The sequence below is a fragment of the Taurulus bubalis genome (genome assembly GCF_910589615.1).
Source record: "Taurulus bubalis genome assembly, chromosome: 19".
Taxonomy (NCBI): domain Eukaryota; kingdom Metazoa; phylum Chordata; class Actinopteri; order Perciformes; family Cottidae; genus Taurulus; species Taurulus bubalis.
The window spans coordinates 20,804,831-20,822,057 of record NC_136607.1 but is presented as its reverse complement, the minus strand read 5'-3'; the positions used below and the strand labels follow the sequence as shown (position 1 = coordinate 20,822,057).

At 44.3% G+C, this 17,227-nt stretch overlaps 1 protein-coding gene across 1 annotated transcript; it reads left to right on the top strand.

The window, feature by feature from the left end:
• Positions 1–1,302: 1,302 nt before the first annotated feature.
• On the top strand, positions 1,303–2,817 carry LOC306751584 (alpha-2B adrenergic receptor; the record flags this gene model as incomplete). The annotated part of the gene is made up of 1 exon (XM_079235181.1): positions 1,303–2,817. The coding sequence occupies one exon, from the start codon at positions 1,303–1,305 to the stop codon at positions 2,815–2,817; it is 1,515 nt and encodes a 504-aa protein (XP_079091307.1).
• Between the last annotated feature and the right edge of the window lie 14,410 nt (positions 2,818–17,227).

Here is a 17,227-nt window from a genome sequence, read left to right as displayed (position 1 = left end):
ACTGCAGCTTTCAGCCCTGTGTCCCTCAGTGGTCATGTGACTCAACGTGAAGAGTTTAAAGGTTACTGAATACTAAGCTCTTAAATCCTCTTTAACCCCGGTTGAGCCACAGCCATTGCATCTCTATAGAATATTTCCTCAACCACGAGGGCTATTTAAATCATTTCAAAAGGTGTGTGTGTATATATAGAAATCACTGAATTATGCATGTCATTGCTTTATTTTCCTCTTTAAAATATCACTGTTAAGAAACTATCTCTGCAAAGTTTAGTAATTATTTCGTGCACATTTCATGAACTGTAGTTTTAGATCCACCGAGCTAAAATGCCCTAACTTTCTTCCTGGACCTTGCACGCCACTGTTTCCACAACAGAGGGGATTTATCTATTTGGTAAAGACGTTAACACGTTTAAAACAAGAGAGGAACCTCTAAGTTTCTTCCTCTGAACGAGATGCTGCAGAAGCTGCGCGTACACATGCAACAGGCTCGTACACGTTCCTCCGGTTACGTGCGCGTCAGTTCCTCCTCTCCACAGAGCTGAGCTCAGACCCGAAGAGGAGCGCTGCACGCGGACTGATCTGCGCGGGTTCACGGTTCTCTCGTCCGGGACTTCAGCGGCTCCTCCGCCGGCCGCAGTGCAGCTGCTCCGGCTTCTCTCTGCAGATTCCTGCGAGAATCAACTTCCCGGTTGTTTCCACGCAAGGAGCTTTTATTCCAGTAAGTCTCTACTTCATTAAACATCTTTATTTATTCTAAAGGATTTAATGTCCAGCCTCTTGTTTACTGCAGACATCTGATTTATGTCTTTTGTAATTATCTGATGAAAAGACTTGACTGAAAATCTTTACTTTAGATCAATAATGCTTTAAAGAATATTATGGACTTTATAGCACAAATAAAGAAATGTTTAACTGATAACATTTAAACATTTATTTGTGCAATTCAGTTTGTCCATTTTTTATATATATATGTATATATGTATACAAATTAATAAATGTTGCTCTGAGACCATAAAACCCCCAAATCTGATTGCTAAAATGAAAAAAATAAACATGAAAAAAACAACACTGTAATCAGAGGGATCTGTATCTGTTGATATGGATCAATAATTGATCAATAATTAATATCAGCAGCCAAAAGAAAACACGATCAGAGATCAAAAAGGTTATATTTAATCTATTTTTTATTTTGTGATCCGATATGTGAGTTTTATGATCGTTACAACTCCAAATCTCTCTTTCTCGCTCTCTCTCTCTCCCTCTCTCTCTCTCAGGTCACATGGCTTCACGTTGACCGTCGCCATGGCAGCTGCTCACGACGCCCCCTGCCTGTCGGAGCTCGCCGGACTCCCCAACAGGAACCTCAGCCTCGTCTCTAGCGCGCGGCCCTGCAATCGGAGTGCCGGCCGGACGTCGCCGTACACCCCGCAAGCCACCGCGGCCTTCGCCTTCGCCATCACCTTCATGATGGTCCTCACCATCATCGGGAACATCCTCGTCATCATCGCCGTGCTGACGTCCCGGTCCCTGAAGGGGCCCCAGAACCTCTTCCTGGTGTCGCTGGCGGCGGCCGATATTTTGGTCGCCACGCTTGTCATCCCGTTCTCGTTGGCCAACGAGCTGCAGGGCTACTGGGCCTTCAGCTCCGTCTGGTGCGAGATCTACCTGGCGCTGGACGTTCTCTTCTGCACCTCCTCCATCGTGCACCTGTGCGCCATCGCGCTGGACCGCTACCTGTCCATCTCCCGGCCCGTGTCCTACGGCGCCAGGCGCACGCCGGCGCGCATCAAGGCGGCCATCGTTGTGGTTTGGCTGATCTCCGCGGTCATCTCGTTCCCGCCTCTCCTCACACTGGACAAGAGCGAGGGAGGCGAAGAGGCGTGCGAGCTGAACAACGAGCGCTGGTACATCCTGTACTCCACCATCGGCTCCTTCTTTGCCCCCTGCGTGATCATGATTCTGGTGTACGTGAGGATTTATCAGATCGCCAAGCAGCACACGCGCCGTCCGCCCGGACAGAAGCAGGAGGCGGCGGCGGCGGAAGGAGCCGAAGCCAGCGCAGGAACCGACAAGCCTCCGGCCAAGTTATCTGTGTGGTCGCAGAAAAATGGGGATCAAGGAGGAGCGGCAGCCGGCCAACGAGAAGAAGCCCCGAAAAAAATGTCCCCGTTTTCACTTCAAAACCCTCCCGGGAGCCGGGACGCTCAGCCCTGCCCTGCTGAGTCGGTCCAAACTTCCACCTCCTCTCCGCCAATCCCCCAAATCTCCTCAGCTGTTCCCTACAAAGAGCCCCGGACGCATCCCGACGCAGAGGGGGAGGCGCTCCCCGACAACCCTTCCAATTCCGGGTCTGAACTGGGCGAGGAAGATGAGACGAAAGCGGCCGACGAGCGAACGTTGGGATTGTCCCAATGCAAAGGGTTCAGAGGTCAGATGCTGAACCTGGCCCGCAGGTACAAGACCACCGTGGCCACGTCGTCCGGCATCAAGCTGGTACCCGAGGAGGCACCAAACATCCAGGGGACGCCCGCGTCCCGCCGCAAGGCCATGGCGAACCGGGAGAAGAGGTTCACCTTCGTGCTGGCCGTGGTGATGGGAGGGTTTGTGATCTGCTGGTTCCCCTTCTTCTTCTCTTATTCTCTTCAGGCGGTGTGCCCCGAAACCTGCAGCATCCCCAACCCCCTGTTTAAATTTTTCTTCTGGATCGGATACTGCAACTCCTGCCTCAACCCGGTCATTTACACCATCTTCAACCACGACTTCAGGAAGGCCTTCAAGAGGATACTGTGCAGGGACACCAAAGAGACCTTCTTCTAGGGAACCTTCATCTAGGTGACCTTCTTCTAGGCCCTAGAAGAAGAGGGGACCTTCTGCTAGGGCACCTTCTTCTAGGTGACCATCTTATTGGATACCTTCATCTAGGTGACCTTCTTCTAGGCCCTAGAAGAAGAGGGGACCTTTTGCTAGGGGACCTTCTTCTAGGTGACCTTCTTATTGGATACCTTCATCTAGGTGACCTTCTTCTCAGGGACTTTCTTCTAGGGGACTTTCTTCCCTTGGCCTTTCTTCTAGGGGAACTTCTTCTAGGGTAACGTCTTCTAGGAGACCGTCTTCTATGGGACCTCCCTTCTAGGAGACCTTCATCTATCGGACCTCCCTTCTAGGAGACCTTCTTCTATGGGACCTCCTTTCTAGGAGACCTTCTGCTAGGGGACCTTCTTCTATGGGACCTTCTTCTATGATATACCTTCTGATAGGGTACTTTCTTCTACTGGACCTTCTTCTATGATACCTTCTGCTAGGGGACCTTCTATGGGACCTTCTATGATACCTTCTTCTACTGGACCTTCTTCTAGGGGACCTTCTTCTATGAGACCTTCTTCTAGTGGAGTTTCTTCTGGGGACCTTCTTATGATACCTTCTTCTAGGGGACCTTCTTCTAGGGGACCTTCTTCTAGGGGACCTTCTTCTAGGGGACCTTCTTCTAGGGGACCTTCTTCTATGGGCTCTTCTTTGAGGGGACCGTCTTCAAGGGGACCTTCTTCTAGGAGACCTTCTTCTATGGGCTCTTCTTCTAGGAGTCCTTCTTCTATGGGCTCTTCTTTGAGGGGACCTTCTTCGAGGGGACCTTCTTCGAGGAGACCTTCCTCTATGGGCTCTTCTTCGAGGGGACCTTCTTCAAAGGGACCTTCTTCGAGGAGACCTTCTTCTATGGGACCTTCTGCTAGGAAGGAAAGCTGTGATTGAGCTGCACAGAAAGGCGGTTCATCTGGACGTATTAAAGTCTTTTCTTTGTGGATTTGACCGGGATCGACCTTCTTCAGCATCGAACATAAACACTTTGTCCGAACGCTCAGCTGACACAAAGCCGCGGTCAAGTGGATGAATCAATTATCTTTAATGTTATTTCAGAATATGGTGTAATTGAATACTCAATGACTCTGAAGACGAATGATTTGATTACGTATTGAAACGGAAGTCAAGAGGGTACAGGGTCTGTGTTCAGTTATTTAATGTACAAAGTGTGTGCGTGTGTGTGAGAGAGAGAGTGTATGAGAGAGAGGAGTGCTGCCTCAGGGTTTTACTGGAAGAGAATAAATATCACTGTCCTTTAATCGGAGATTTAAAAAAAAAAGGCACTCAAGGAACACGAGATCGAGGAACAACGCGAGCGTCCTCTTTTCCGGTTCTTCCGCCATGTGAAGATGAAACTTGGAGCTTTTATTCCTGAGTTTCGCTGGATGTTGCACCTCCCTCTGGGAACATCTCACCAAGGCCACAGCAAGCGGCTTCAAACACTGTTGGCGCCTCCCCACTTCTTTCATCTTTTCCCCACCTCATGTTTTTCTTTCATGAAAAAAGGTACTTTTTTACTCGAGTACCTTTGACTACATTTACCAGCTGCGTCTCCAGATGTGCTGATGTAGAATGTTGACTGAAGGAAGAAGTGTTTCCTTTGTGTGTTGATTAAACCCTCCTTCAGATAAATAAATAATTATAATTTAAAAAGCCTTTTGCATCAGCTGGAAAATACTTTTTAGAATACTTATAGAATGTGCTGCATTGATGTAGAATAAACCCAACAACAGGGTCTAGAAGAGGTATTATGAAACATATACATTTTACTGATCAATCAATACTTTTACTGCAGGACTTCAGTAAAGAGTCTGAATACTTCTTCCACCTGCTTTCTTATTTCTTCTTATTATTTATTTCCATTAAAGGTGGACAGTGAGCTTCGTATTCTTTTCAGCGCATTCGCTGCCAAAGCAATTCAGACTTCATCTGAACTCCACTCTGACCCCTACGACGAGCAGAATCCCTGAAGACGACGCTCCTCCTCGAGAGAGAGAGAGAGAGAGAGAGAGAGAGAGAGGAGAGATGAGAGAGAGAGAGAGAGAGAGAGAGAGAGAGAGAGAGAGAGAGAGAGAGAGAGAGAGAGAGAGAGAGAGAGAGAGAGAGAGAGAGAGAGAGAGAGAGAGAGAGAGAGATTTGCAGCTGCATGTGTTTTTCAGAAATGCACTTTTATCTTTTTGAAAGCTAAAACGTGGTTGATGACCGAAGCGTCCGGTTGTGTGCACACTTGTAAGATAACCGTGTTGGACTTCTGTACAGAACTGCTGTTAAAGTCCAACTGAAACTAAGTTGCATGTTTGTTTTTTGGCTAAAGCGCCGTTAATCTTCTGTTTTTAAAACCAGACCAAGGTCGCATCCTGACATACAATTCATTCTTCACCTAAAATTGTTGCATTTTCTTGCAAAATACCCGGATGTTTTACCACATTAGCAAGAACGGAGTGCGAAAGGTGCCGTGTGCTAAAGGAGGACTAGTGTCCTAGTGAGGACACTTAGTCGTCTCCTTTAGACTCTTTAAGATTCACCAGGGGCGTTCACTGACCTGTTTTATATATCAGACAACTAAACGCTAACATCTCTACAGCTGGTGTTCAACACAGACCTGATTTCAGAATTGTAAACAAAAATATATTCAAGAAACAATGACTTTGAGACGAGGGAACAGGAAGTGTAGAGCAGCTGGGCGCACTGCTTTTCTACCATAGAGAGAAACAGAGGTGAAATGTGATTTGATGAGCTCTGCTTAACAGCTGCCGCGCAGCCAGAAGCTGAGGAACAGACAAGACAGGAGCTGTGCAATGAGAAAATAAGCTAATAGGGACAAATAATTATTATACATGTAGTGTATTTGTGAAAAACAATTAAATTATAAAATAGCTATAACTTTGTGATTCTGTTCAGGCTCAGCTTAGCAGGCCCTGACGGCCACCACTGGTTTTAATAAAGGTCGTGGAGCGACGATACAAACAGAGCATCACTGCAAGCGCTAACAGAGCAAAGAGTAACTGCATCGGACGGGTTAGCGCCGCTGCTTCCTGTCAGGAGATTTATCTCTGTCTGCTGACCTTTGACCCTAAAACACTTTGGACAAATGTTTTTTATTCGTCCTCCTGTCAGCAGCGTATTATATCACATGCACCACCACGAGTCCTATCTGCAAAATGAAAGGTAATAATGGACTAATTAGCTTGTTATGTTTAATTTAAGGCCAAAAAGCAGAAAGAGTTGTTGACGTCGGAAGTGAAGACGCTCGTGATGGGTTCCTAATTAAAGCTGTTAAAACCCTCCAGTGGTGTAATTTAGTGTAACTAGGACAACGCTCTCATCTCGGTGATCGGTCTGCCAATGAGACTTATTAAAGAGAAAGAAAGAATATTTATTTAATTCACCATTTGTGAAATTTAAAAACTTTCTTCATGAAACTTGAACTTGAAAGTTGAGTCCCGACGTCGTAAAGTCCACTCGAATGATTTCATGCGGCGCCGGAGAAATCTTAATAAAACGAGCAGAATATTATGTTCCTTTCTCCATATTTATGGCGACAGTTTCATGGCTCCGAGGTATTATGCTATTGGATTTTTAATGTCTTTTTTATGATGCCATATTAAGCTTGACACTGTTCGTCCAGCCGTGAATCAGATGACATCACTGCTCAGCTGAAACCAGAGATTCATGTTTTAACCTCACTGACTCGTCTATTACAAAGTCCATCAATACCCAGAACATCTGCACACGACCACCACGCCAACAGACGTTATTATTACGGTTATTTCATCTGCGTTTCTTCTGATCAACACATCTGATCTGCACACAAATAAACAGTAAACAGTGACAAGAAGGATGAGCTGATGTCTCTGTTCCATCTGAGTCCATTAAAACCACCAGGAGCCACGAAGACAAGCTCTCTCTCTCTCTCTCTCTCTCTTTCTCTCTCTCTCTCTCTCTCTCTCAGGGGGGAAGCCACAGCAGTCAGACAGAAATAATGATTATTGAGATAATTGATCCTCAAAGAGTGACACACACCTTCTGCTGTCCGGAGCTATTAAAATAATTAATATATATACATATATCATTTTTTCAATATTTGTGTGCGGTCGCCATCATGGTGTTGGCGTGTGCGGTTGCCATCATTGTGTTGGCGTGTGCTGTCGCCGTCATTGTGTCATCGTGTGCGGTCGCCATCATTGTGTCATTTTGTGCGGTCGCCATCATTGTGTTGGCGTGTGCGGTCGCCATCATTGTGTCATCGTGTGCGGTCGCCATCATTGTGTCGGCGTGTGCGGTCGGCATCATTGTGTTGGCGTGTGTGGTTGCCATCATTGTGTTGGCGTGTGCTGTCGCCATCATTGTGTCATCGTGTGCGGTCGCCATCATTCTGTCGCCGTGTGCGGTCGCCATCATTGTGTTGGCGTGTGCGGTCGGCATCATTTTGTTGGCGTGTGCGGTCGCCATCATTGTGTTGGCGTGTGCTGTCGCCATCATTGTGTCATTTTGTGCGGTCGCCATCATTATGTCGGCGTGTGAGGTCGCCATCATTGTGTTGCCGTGTGCGGTCGGCATCATTGTGTCGCTGTGTGCGGTCGCCATCATTGTGTCGCTGTGTGCGGTCGCCATCATTGTGTCATTTTGTGTGGTCGCCATCATTGTGTCGCTGTGTGCGGTCGCCATCATTGTGTGGCCGTGTGCGGTCGCAACTCTTAGCTCCACCTCCGTGACTCGCGAGGCAAAGTGCCGATGTGAATAATTCAGCCGGATTACATATTGATGCTTCTCGGTCATAAATAACCGGTCCTTATTTAAAAATTGTATAAAAGGCAAACGTTTGAAGCGCTCGTGTGAACCAGTGAACAGTGAACACGCGTTAGCTTAGCTTCACTTACTGTTGTTGGACTGTTTGTGTTAATAAATAATGAGATTCACAAGAACAGACAGAAGCAGAAATGTTAACAGAAATTAAAATATAAAAAAGGCAGCGCCAAACAGAAGAGAAAATTCAAGTTTTACTTCAGAGACAGAGCTGGAGTCAGGACGTTGTTAGCGTAGCTTAGCATAAAGACTGGAAGCATGGGGAAACAGCTAGCCTGACTCTGATTAACACCTTTTGTATCTTGTTTGTTTAAATCAGGATGCAAAAAGACAATCACAATGTCGGGAAAACATACAGAGCCAGACGGTGAAGTGAACCAGAGGCAGGGAACACACTTAGCCAAGATCGTGACGGTCCGTGTTTGTGTCTGGTCCATCGGACCCGTCCTACATCCCTCCCTCCCTGTTTCGGCTTTAGCGGCCCGAATGGACCTATATAGGTCCTTTTTTTAAATTTGAATTAAACTGTGTAAAACATTACAATAAACGTGAACAAATATATTGATGCTACACATCAAATTAAACAAGAGAACCTGAGCTACAATAATTAGTCAGCCATTTCAACACAACTCAAACCCCAACTAAAATAATTATTAAAATAAAATAGTTATCATTTTGTCACGAGTCAGCCCACTCTGCATGTTTCCGGAACTAGCAGCCCGTAGCTTGGTGCTATCAGAAAAAGACAAATAGCAAAAAGCAAGACAATTCCACACAGATTCCAAATCTATTCACCAAATCCCTCAACACAGCAACATAAATCGCTGAGTCAGCACATTTTGAAATTTTATTTTTTTTTGTTGAAAAAATGCATTTCCCCCAGTAAATCCACACTGATACAAGTTTATTGAACACCATTAGTCATATGAAAGTGAAATATAAGGTTTGCTACATGAAAAAATTCATGTCACAGATGCGCGAAAATATGCGCAAATGTGCCGAAATGCAAATTTTGGAAACCTCGCCTGAATTCTCTTTGTATTTTACCCAACCTGACTTTGTTCTGCTTCACTTTTTCAAGTGAAAACAGTGCAGAGAGACTGTTCACATATTGTGCTATGATTTGGAGAGCCTCAGGGCTTCTTCTTCTTCTTCTTCTTCTTCTTCTTCTTCTTCTTCTTCTTCTTCTTCTTCTTCTTCTTAGTGAAGCATCATTTCAAGGAGATAATCATCCTGAAAGTGCTTTTTTCTATAGGCGGACCTGGAACTTCTATTTGTTCTGTGTTTCAATCTTTATTTACTCTTAGCCAGCAACATATATACTAATATTTACACATCTGACCAAAAGCTCACAAGGGTTGCCTTTATTATAACACCATAATTATTCATATAGCCCTTGTGTTTGCAGAGATACACCCTTTTTAGTTTGGGTATGCTATTTCGAGCTAAATCCTAAAAAATGCCTTGGGGCTTTAAAGGTTAATACTTCCTCGCTCATGACTGCGTTAAAAAATAATGTCATGTGATATCTACGATTTATGGCGTACATGGTATTTTTACATGTAGTTTGACTACAAATGCTGGACGAGACCAACCTGCCTAGCTTCCAGTATTTATGCTAAGCTAGGCTAACCACATCATGGTGATGTCACCTCAAACTGACGTTTAAAAACCTTGATTTGAAGGATTTCTCCATCACCATCTTGTTTTTTTGTGAAACCAGGAAGTAACCATATTAGGACTGAGGAGGAGTGACGTAGAGACCTGTCAATCACCTTGTTGCCCCGCCCTAAAGCGTCCCCTGCTTTATGGTCTGTTTGACTCTAAATGACCATAATCTACTAAATGAACACCATGCTGTATTGAAGAAGACTTGAAACTAGAGATTGAGACATAAACTCATGTTTACAATGTTTACTGAGGGAATACATTAAGAGAAGTAGAGTCATTGATATAGACTTCTATACAACCAGAGGAGTCACCCCCTGGTGGTCAGGAGAGAGAATGCAGCTTTAACACATGAAGCATAGACTTCTATACAACCAGAGGAGTCACCCCCTGGTGGTCAGGAGAGAGAATGCAGCTTTAACACATGAAGCATAGACTTCTATACAACCAGAGAATTCGCCACCTGGTGGTCAGGAGAGAGAATTCAGCTTTATCACATGAAGCATAGACTTCTATACAACCAGAGGAGTCACCCCCTGGTGGTCAGGAGAGAGAATTCAGCTTTAACACATGAAGCATAGACTTCTATACAACCAGAGGAGTCACCCCCTGGTGGTCAGGAGAGAGAATGCAGCTTAGAGACATGATCCTGACTCTAGCCTCATGCCAGTGAATGAATATCTTAAAGCGAGCGTCCTCATCATGAGAACCGTTCACGTGCACAAACACTGCTTCTCTCTCCAGCTGGATGGTTTCGTTGCCTGTGGTGCTTTCGTTGCGCTCCCTCGGCCTCGGGCCACGGCTCAAACTGCAGACGGCTTCTCAAGATAAGTGACAGGTGTCAGCGGGAGGGAGGCCGGTGGGGGCGGAGCTACCGGGGTGGAGGCTGCCGGTGGTTTACCGACCCGACCGGCTTCACGGAGCTGCTGTCACATGAATAATACACGGTATGATTCTCTGAGGAGGGAAGAGATGTGTGCTGCTGGCAACGCTGAAGCAAAATACAGATTTCATGAAAATAGAGAAGTATCATTCATACAAATAACTACAACAAACACTGCCTCTCAGTATATATTGTAATATATTGCCAGTGTTATTATCATATAGGAGTAAGAAGCCATTTATTTTATATTATTATAATATATCACTATATATCCAGGGTTGGAAAATGTGTTGCATTTATGAAATACTGCGGTACTTGTACTTAACACGAGTAATATTTGGATGCTGATGTTATAATTGTGTAATTTAGTTTATTTGAGTATTAAAGTCTTTCTGTGGTATTACTACTTTTACTCAAGTAACTGATCTGAGTAATTTTTCCAACAGATAATGTAAACTGTGTGTATATTACTTATACTGCAAATGTATAATAATATAAATGATTCATACCACACAAGAACAAAGCACTTTATTCAAATTCTTTATTCTGCTGTAACGTGTGAACTCACCCTCAACTCGTGTGTGTGTGTGTGTGCCTCTTTGTGTGCGTGTGTGTGTTAAATCAATAACAAATAAGGATGTTATCCTGTTAGAAAGTAGCCGTGCTCGGGGGTCTGTTGTGACACGGTTAAATGTCAGACCCCATCTCTGCAGAGACTAAATGCATAAGAGTGGAGGAAGACACACACACACACACACACACACACACACACACACACACACACACACACAAACAAACACTACTGCTACATGTGCCAATTTTTTATTCATTTTTACATATTTTATTTAAAGCTAAACTTGTGAATTTCTGAATTAATAAATATATCCCTGTTGAAACATGTTCTGAATTGAAGATTTAAAAGGACAGAGGATGTCCGTTGGGAAGATTCCCAAAAAAAGTCCCCAGAAGCAACTTTGTGTTTGTGACTCCAACCGTCACGTATTCTTGTCCCAAAAAAAACATGGACGCCAACCGTCACGTGTTCTTGTACCAAAACAAACATGGACGCCAACCGTCAGGTGTTCTTGTACCAAAACAAACATGGACGCCAACCGTCAGGTGTTCTTGTGCCAAAACAAACATGGACGCCAACCGTCACGTATTCTTGTCCCAAAAAAAAACATGGACGCCAACCGTCACGTGTTCTTGTACCAAAACAAACATGGACGCCAACCGTCAGGTGTTCTTGTGCCAAAACAAACATGGACGCCAACCGTCACGTATTCTTGTCCCAAAAAAAAACATGGACGCCAACCGTCACGTGTTCTTGTACCAAAACAAACATGGACGCCAACCGTCACGTGTTCTTGTACCAAAACAAACATGGACGCCAACCGTCAGGTGTTCTTGTCCCAGCGATCCGGCTGTTCCTCTATATTATGTCACCACTCTGACTGCTGACGCTGCTCCTCTCGGGGTCTCAGAGTTACGCTTTGCTTACACATTTCTCTGGAGGCTTTTCTGGATGTTTTGCACTTGTGCAACTGGAGCGGTTTGTCATGCACGCCTGCAGCCATCTGGCCTCGGAGGCAGAAGTGATGAAGTTAGCTGGATTCATCTGTGCGGAGAAAACCTTGCAACTGCATCAACGAGTGTTTTCTGAAACGCTGCTGGAAAGCGACACTTAAATCAATATCTTGTGAGGATTAGACGACGTCGTTATTTAGGATATATCTGGAATACACTCAAATGTCAGCTTCACTAAAGGAAAGTCTTTTCTAAATAGACCCAGGAGGCTCAGTTGCGTCTTCATGCAGCTGCAAGACGAGGACAACCGTGTGCATGAACACATGTACTCTTCATCGGGGTTATCATCATCCTCCCAAAGCTTGTGGAGAGGGGGGAGTCAGGACACCAGACGGCCTGCGCACTGTTTCTTTAAGTGTCATTTAATGCTCAGACTTCTTGAAGCAACGTGCTCATCTAAAAACCTTTGAATTATTCCATAAACTCCCTTGGCCAATCAGAAACCATTGGGTTAGTTCTCTAGAGGTGTTCTCCGGATGAACACGCGGTTCTATCTGAGCCGCAGATAGAAAGGCAACACATTTAGCAGAACATTATTATTCACATCCTGCTGACATCTTTTTCTTTGAAGCTTCTGTTGGAAACATAAAATAAATCCCAACGTAGAAACATGAACCATTAGAGGAGGAGGAGGAGGAGGAAGAGGTGAAACATGGAGGAGTCAGGTGTGAGGAAGAGAGGTGGGCGACGGCCATTAGACAGGATGAAGAAGAGATTAAACATGCTCACATTGTTCTGCTATTAACATTAAAATGATTCTCTCTGTCGTTTCGCTACTTTTACTCTCTTCTGTCTCTTTTTCACCACTTCACTTTACCACAGTCACACTTCACTTTACCACAGTCACACTTCACTTTAACACAGTCACACTTCAGCCTGTGAGGACTTTGGCATCATCATCTGTACAATGTGAAATGTAAATTAAATCATGAAAGCCAACACAAGAGACCATTTTCACACTTTAAGTTGTTTCTTCTGTTTGTGTGAATTTAAGCACAAAAGAAGAAGCAGAAGAATCTCTTCAGAGTGTTAAAGAGACGTTTATCTAAATCTCCTTCACTGGTTTGACTTCATGAGTCACGGATGTCCTTTTCCTTCTGGACCAGACGAAGGATTCCCTCACCAGGAAGGGGCTTCACTACGCCGCCGTTAGAGCCTAACCCTAACCCTAATCCTATTTCACGATCTTTTCTAAACCTAACTAAGTACTTTGCGATCTTTTCTAAACCTAACTATTTTACGACATTTTCTAAACCTAACTATTTTACGATATTTTCTAAACCTAACTCCCCATATAACGATCTTTTCTAAACCTAAGTACTTTACGATCTTTTTTAAATCTAACTATTTTACAATATTTTCTGAACCTAACTAAGTACTTTGTGATCTTTTTTTAAAGTTAAAGATAATGGATAATTGCTGGAACATTTAGCTCTTTCCGATGCCGCTGTGACCGAACATTTACACAGAAAGACGTCCTCCGATATCTGGAGCTAGTTACACTCTCTCTCTCTCTCTCTCTCTCTCTCTCTCTCTCTCTCTCTCTCTCTCTCTCTCTCTCTCTCTCTCTCTCTATTTGTGTGGTTTGATATTGTCCGCTGCTCTAATGAGATATTTATGTTGTGCACATGTTTTCCAGTTATCCAGTACTGTGTGTGTGTGTGTGTGTGTGTGTGTGTGTGTGTGTGTGTGTGTGTGTGTGTGTGTGTGTGTGTGTGTGATATTGAGAAGCGACCTTGCTTCAGAATAAATGTGTGATATTCAACTCTGTGTGAGCCATGAATCACATTTATGATGTTTATCTATTTTAAAGTCCTCTGAAGTGAAAAATGATCGTTTAAATTGACAGTTAACAAAAGTTATTATCAAAAAAATCTACCAATCAGCCACCATCATCATGTGTGATGAGAAAAGTGCTTTTATTATTTTTCTAGTTGGAAAATAAAATGTCACAACTCAGCTGTCCATTTTATTATAAAAAATACAGAAGTGCCTAAAATGATTCCAGAAGGCATTTCTGACAACATTGACCGCCGGTAATAATGAAATATTTAAATGATAATAATAACTGCCTTTGAATTTGTATCACAACTAAAGAAGATTGTCACCAAACCTCGTGGGGAAAAGTAGAATAAGATGATGATGATGATGATGATGATGATGATGATGATGATGATCATGATCATGATCATGATGATGGTAGTGGATGTGATATGAAATATTTCACGGATCACCGCGCTGCTGAAATCAATACATGAAGCGAACAGAATATAAACATGTCTGCGTCCATGAAAACATATCACCCTGCTGGTTTTCTCTGCAGCTCCCAGTTCATTAATATCTTATACACGGTATATATATATATATATATATATATATATATATATATATATATATATATATATATATATATGACATTAATGTCAGGTATGAGGTATGAGCACTAGAAGCGTCTCTCAGGAACCCTCTTCTGAACTCTTCATGGATCAAATCATGAATATGATGAAACTGTCTCTGTTTATGGGATGCCTGGAGAGAGGTTCATCACCATGACAACCGCTGCACAGCGGGGCACGATGTGATGCATTCAGTCCTGTCAGGGTGGATTTGTGTCTGGTTTTATAGAAGTATATGCTTCATGTGTTAAAGACTTCTATACAACCAGATGAGTCGCCCCCTGGTGGTCAGGAGAGAGACTGCAGCTTTAACACATGAAGCATAGATTTCTATACAACCAGAGGAGTCGCCCCCTGGTGGTCAGGAGAGAGAATGCAGCTTTAACACATGAAGCATAGACTTCTATACAACCAGAGGAGTCAAGCCCCTGGTGGTCAGGAGAGAGAATGCAGTCTAAATTGATAACGAGCACATATTAACTCTACAGTTCCTAATTAAACCAGAAAATACTTTATAGTTAATACTATATTTTTCAACGAGTTTATGAAACCATCTGTCTTTAATTAGCAGAAAACATGATTTGTATCGTAATGTTTATCGTGACTGCAAAATGAAAAGAACGTCTGTTGGATAGAATATTATCTCAGGAAGTTGTTTCCTGTTCATTTATTTCATAGGAACCAGAACCCGAGGAATCGTACTGCGACTCCGGTCTAGCCGAAGACACACCCAGGAAACACGATAGGAGCTAAAGGTCAAAGGTGAAGAGACTGGAAGAGTCTCCCACTAGTCCTGCCCCAGAAAAGAAAGCCTGAAGGATTCGTTATGCAGACTGCTGACCTGGAGAACCACTGAGGACCAGATTCAATCTCCTCTCTCTCCTGACGATCCGCTTCTCTGCAGGGTCAGGGTTCTGCAGGGTCAGGGCTCTACAGGGTCAGGGTTCTACAGGGTCAGGGTTCTGCAGGGTCAGGGCTCTACAGGGTCAGGGTTCTACAGGGTCAGGGTTCTGCAGGGTCAGGGCTCTACAGGGTCAGGGCTCTGCAGGGTCAGGGTTCTGCAGGGTCAGGGCTCTACAGGGTCAGGGTTCTGCAGGGTCAGGGCTCTACAGGGTCAGGGTTCTACAGGGTCAGGGCTCTGCAGGGTCAGGGTTCTGCAGGGTCAGGGCTCTACAGGGTCAGGGTTCTGCAGGGTCAGGGCTCTACAGGGTCAGGGCTCTACAGGGTCAGGGTTCTACAGGGTCAGGGTTCTGCAGGGTCAGGGCTCTACAGGGTCAGGGTTCTGCAGCGCTCCGTCTGTGAGTCATGAAACAACGTCGGCCCGTCTACATCTCCCCAATCTTATTGGGAGATCTGGTCCTTTTCCCGGAACACAAACATTACACCTGTTCCATTTATTCGTGACGTCTCCGTGGCAACAGACAAACGTCGCGTCATTCAGAGAGATGGAGGCAAAATTATTAGTGACTATTCCACCAGAGTGACTATTCCATCAGAGTGACTATTCCATCAGAGTGACTATTGTACCAGAGTGAGGGACTATTCCACCAGAGTGACTATTCCACCAGAGTGACTATTCCACCAGAGTGAGTGACTATTCCACCATAGTGACTATTCCACCATAGTGACTATTCCACCATAGTGACTATTCCACCAGAGTGACTATTCCACCAGAGTGACTATTCCACCAGAGTGAGTGACTATTCCCAGCAGAGTGACTGCAGGCTGTGAACCCTCTGAATACTGCATGTCACGTCCTCTTTTATTCAGGGTGGTCTCCATATTAGGGCTCTGTTTACCTCTCTCTCCGTTTGGGTCCCACTCAGCAGCAGAAACACTTCACCGTCTCAGACGATGTGCACATCAAACTCCAGCTGAACATTGTAATACTTTAATTCCCCATTATGGGACTATTTCATTATCCTGGGCTCATAAAAGAGCTGCGAGCAGAGATGCACTGACAAGAAGACAAAGAGATATTGCAGCCCAACTTAATAAGGTCTGTTTAATATTAATGTGCATTCCTGCAGCTCGTGGACGCCTACGCATCCATTTAAATATGATCCTTTCATCAATAAACAGGTTTTTATCTGTTTCTGTTTTAATTTGAGACTTTTTTAATTCCATATTTGAAGACGGAGATGAAGATGGAGATGAAGATGAAGATGGATTTGGAGTTGGAGATGGAGATGGAGATGAAGATGAAGATGGAGCTGGAGATGAAGATGAAGATGGAGATGAAGATGGAGATAGAGATGGAGATGGAGATGAAGATGGAGATGGAGATGAAGATGGAGATGGAGATGGAGATAGAGATGAAGATGGAGATGAGATGGAGATGGAGATGAAGATGAAGATGAAGATGAAGATGGATATGGAGTTGGAGATGGAGATGAAGATGGATTTGGAGTTGGAGATGGAGATGGAGATGAAGATGAAGATGGAGCTGGAGATGAAGATGAAGATGGAGATGAAGATGGAGATAGAGATGAAGATGAAGATGGAGATGAAGATGGAGATAGAGATGGAGATGGAGATGAAGATGGAGATGGAGATGAAGATGGAGATGGAGATGGAGATAGAGATGAAGATGGAGATGAGATGGAGATGGAGATGAAGATGAAGATGAAGATGGAGGTGGAGATGAAGATGGAGGTGGAGATGAAGATGGAGATGGAGATAGAGATGGAGATGAAGATGGAGATAGAGATGAAGATGGAGATGGAGATGAAGATGGAGTTGGAGATGGAGATGGAGATGGAGATGAAGATGGAGATAGAGATGGAGATGGAGATGGAGATGAAGATGGAGTTGGAGATGGAGATGGAGATGAAGATGGATATGAAGTTGAAGATGGAGATGAAGATAGAGGTGGAGATGAAGATGGAGATAGAGATAGAGATAGAGATGGAGATGAAGATGGAGATGGAGATGAAGATGGAGATGAAGATGGAGATGGAGATGGAGTTGGAGATGAAGATGGGGATGGAGATGGAGATGAAGATGGAGATGGAGATGGAGATGAAGAAGG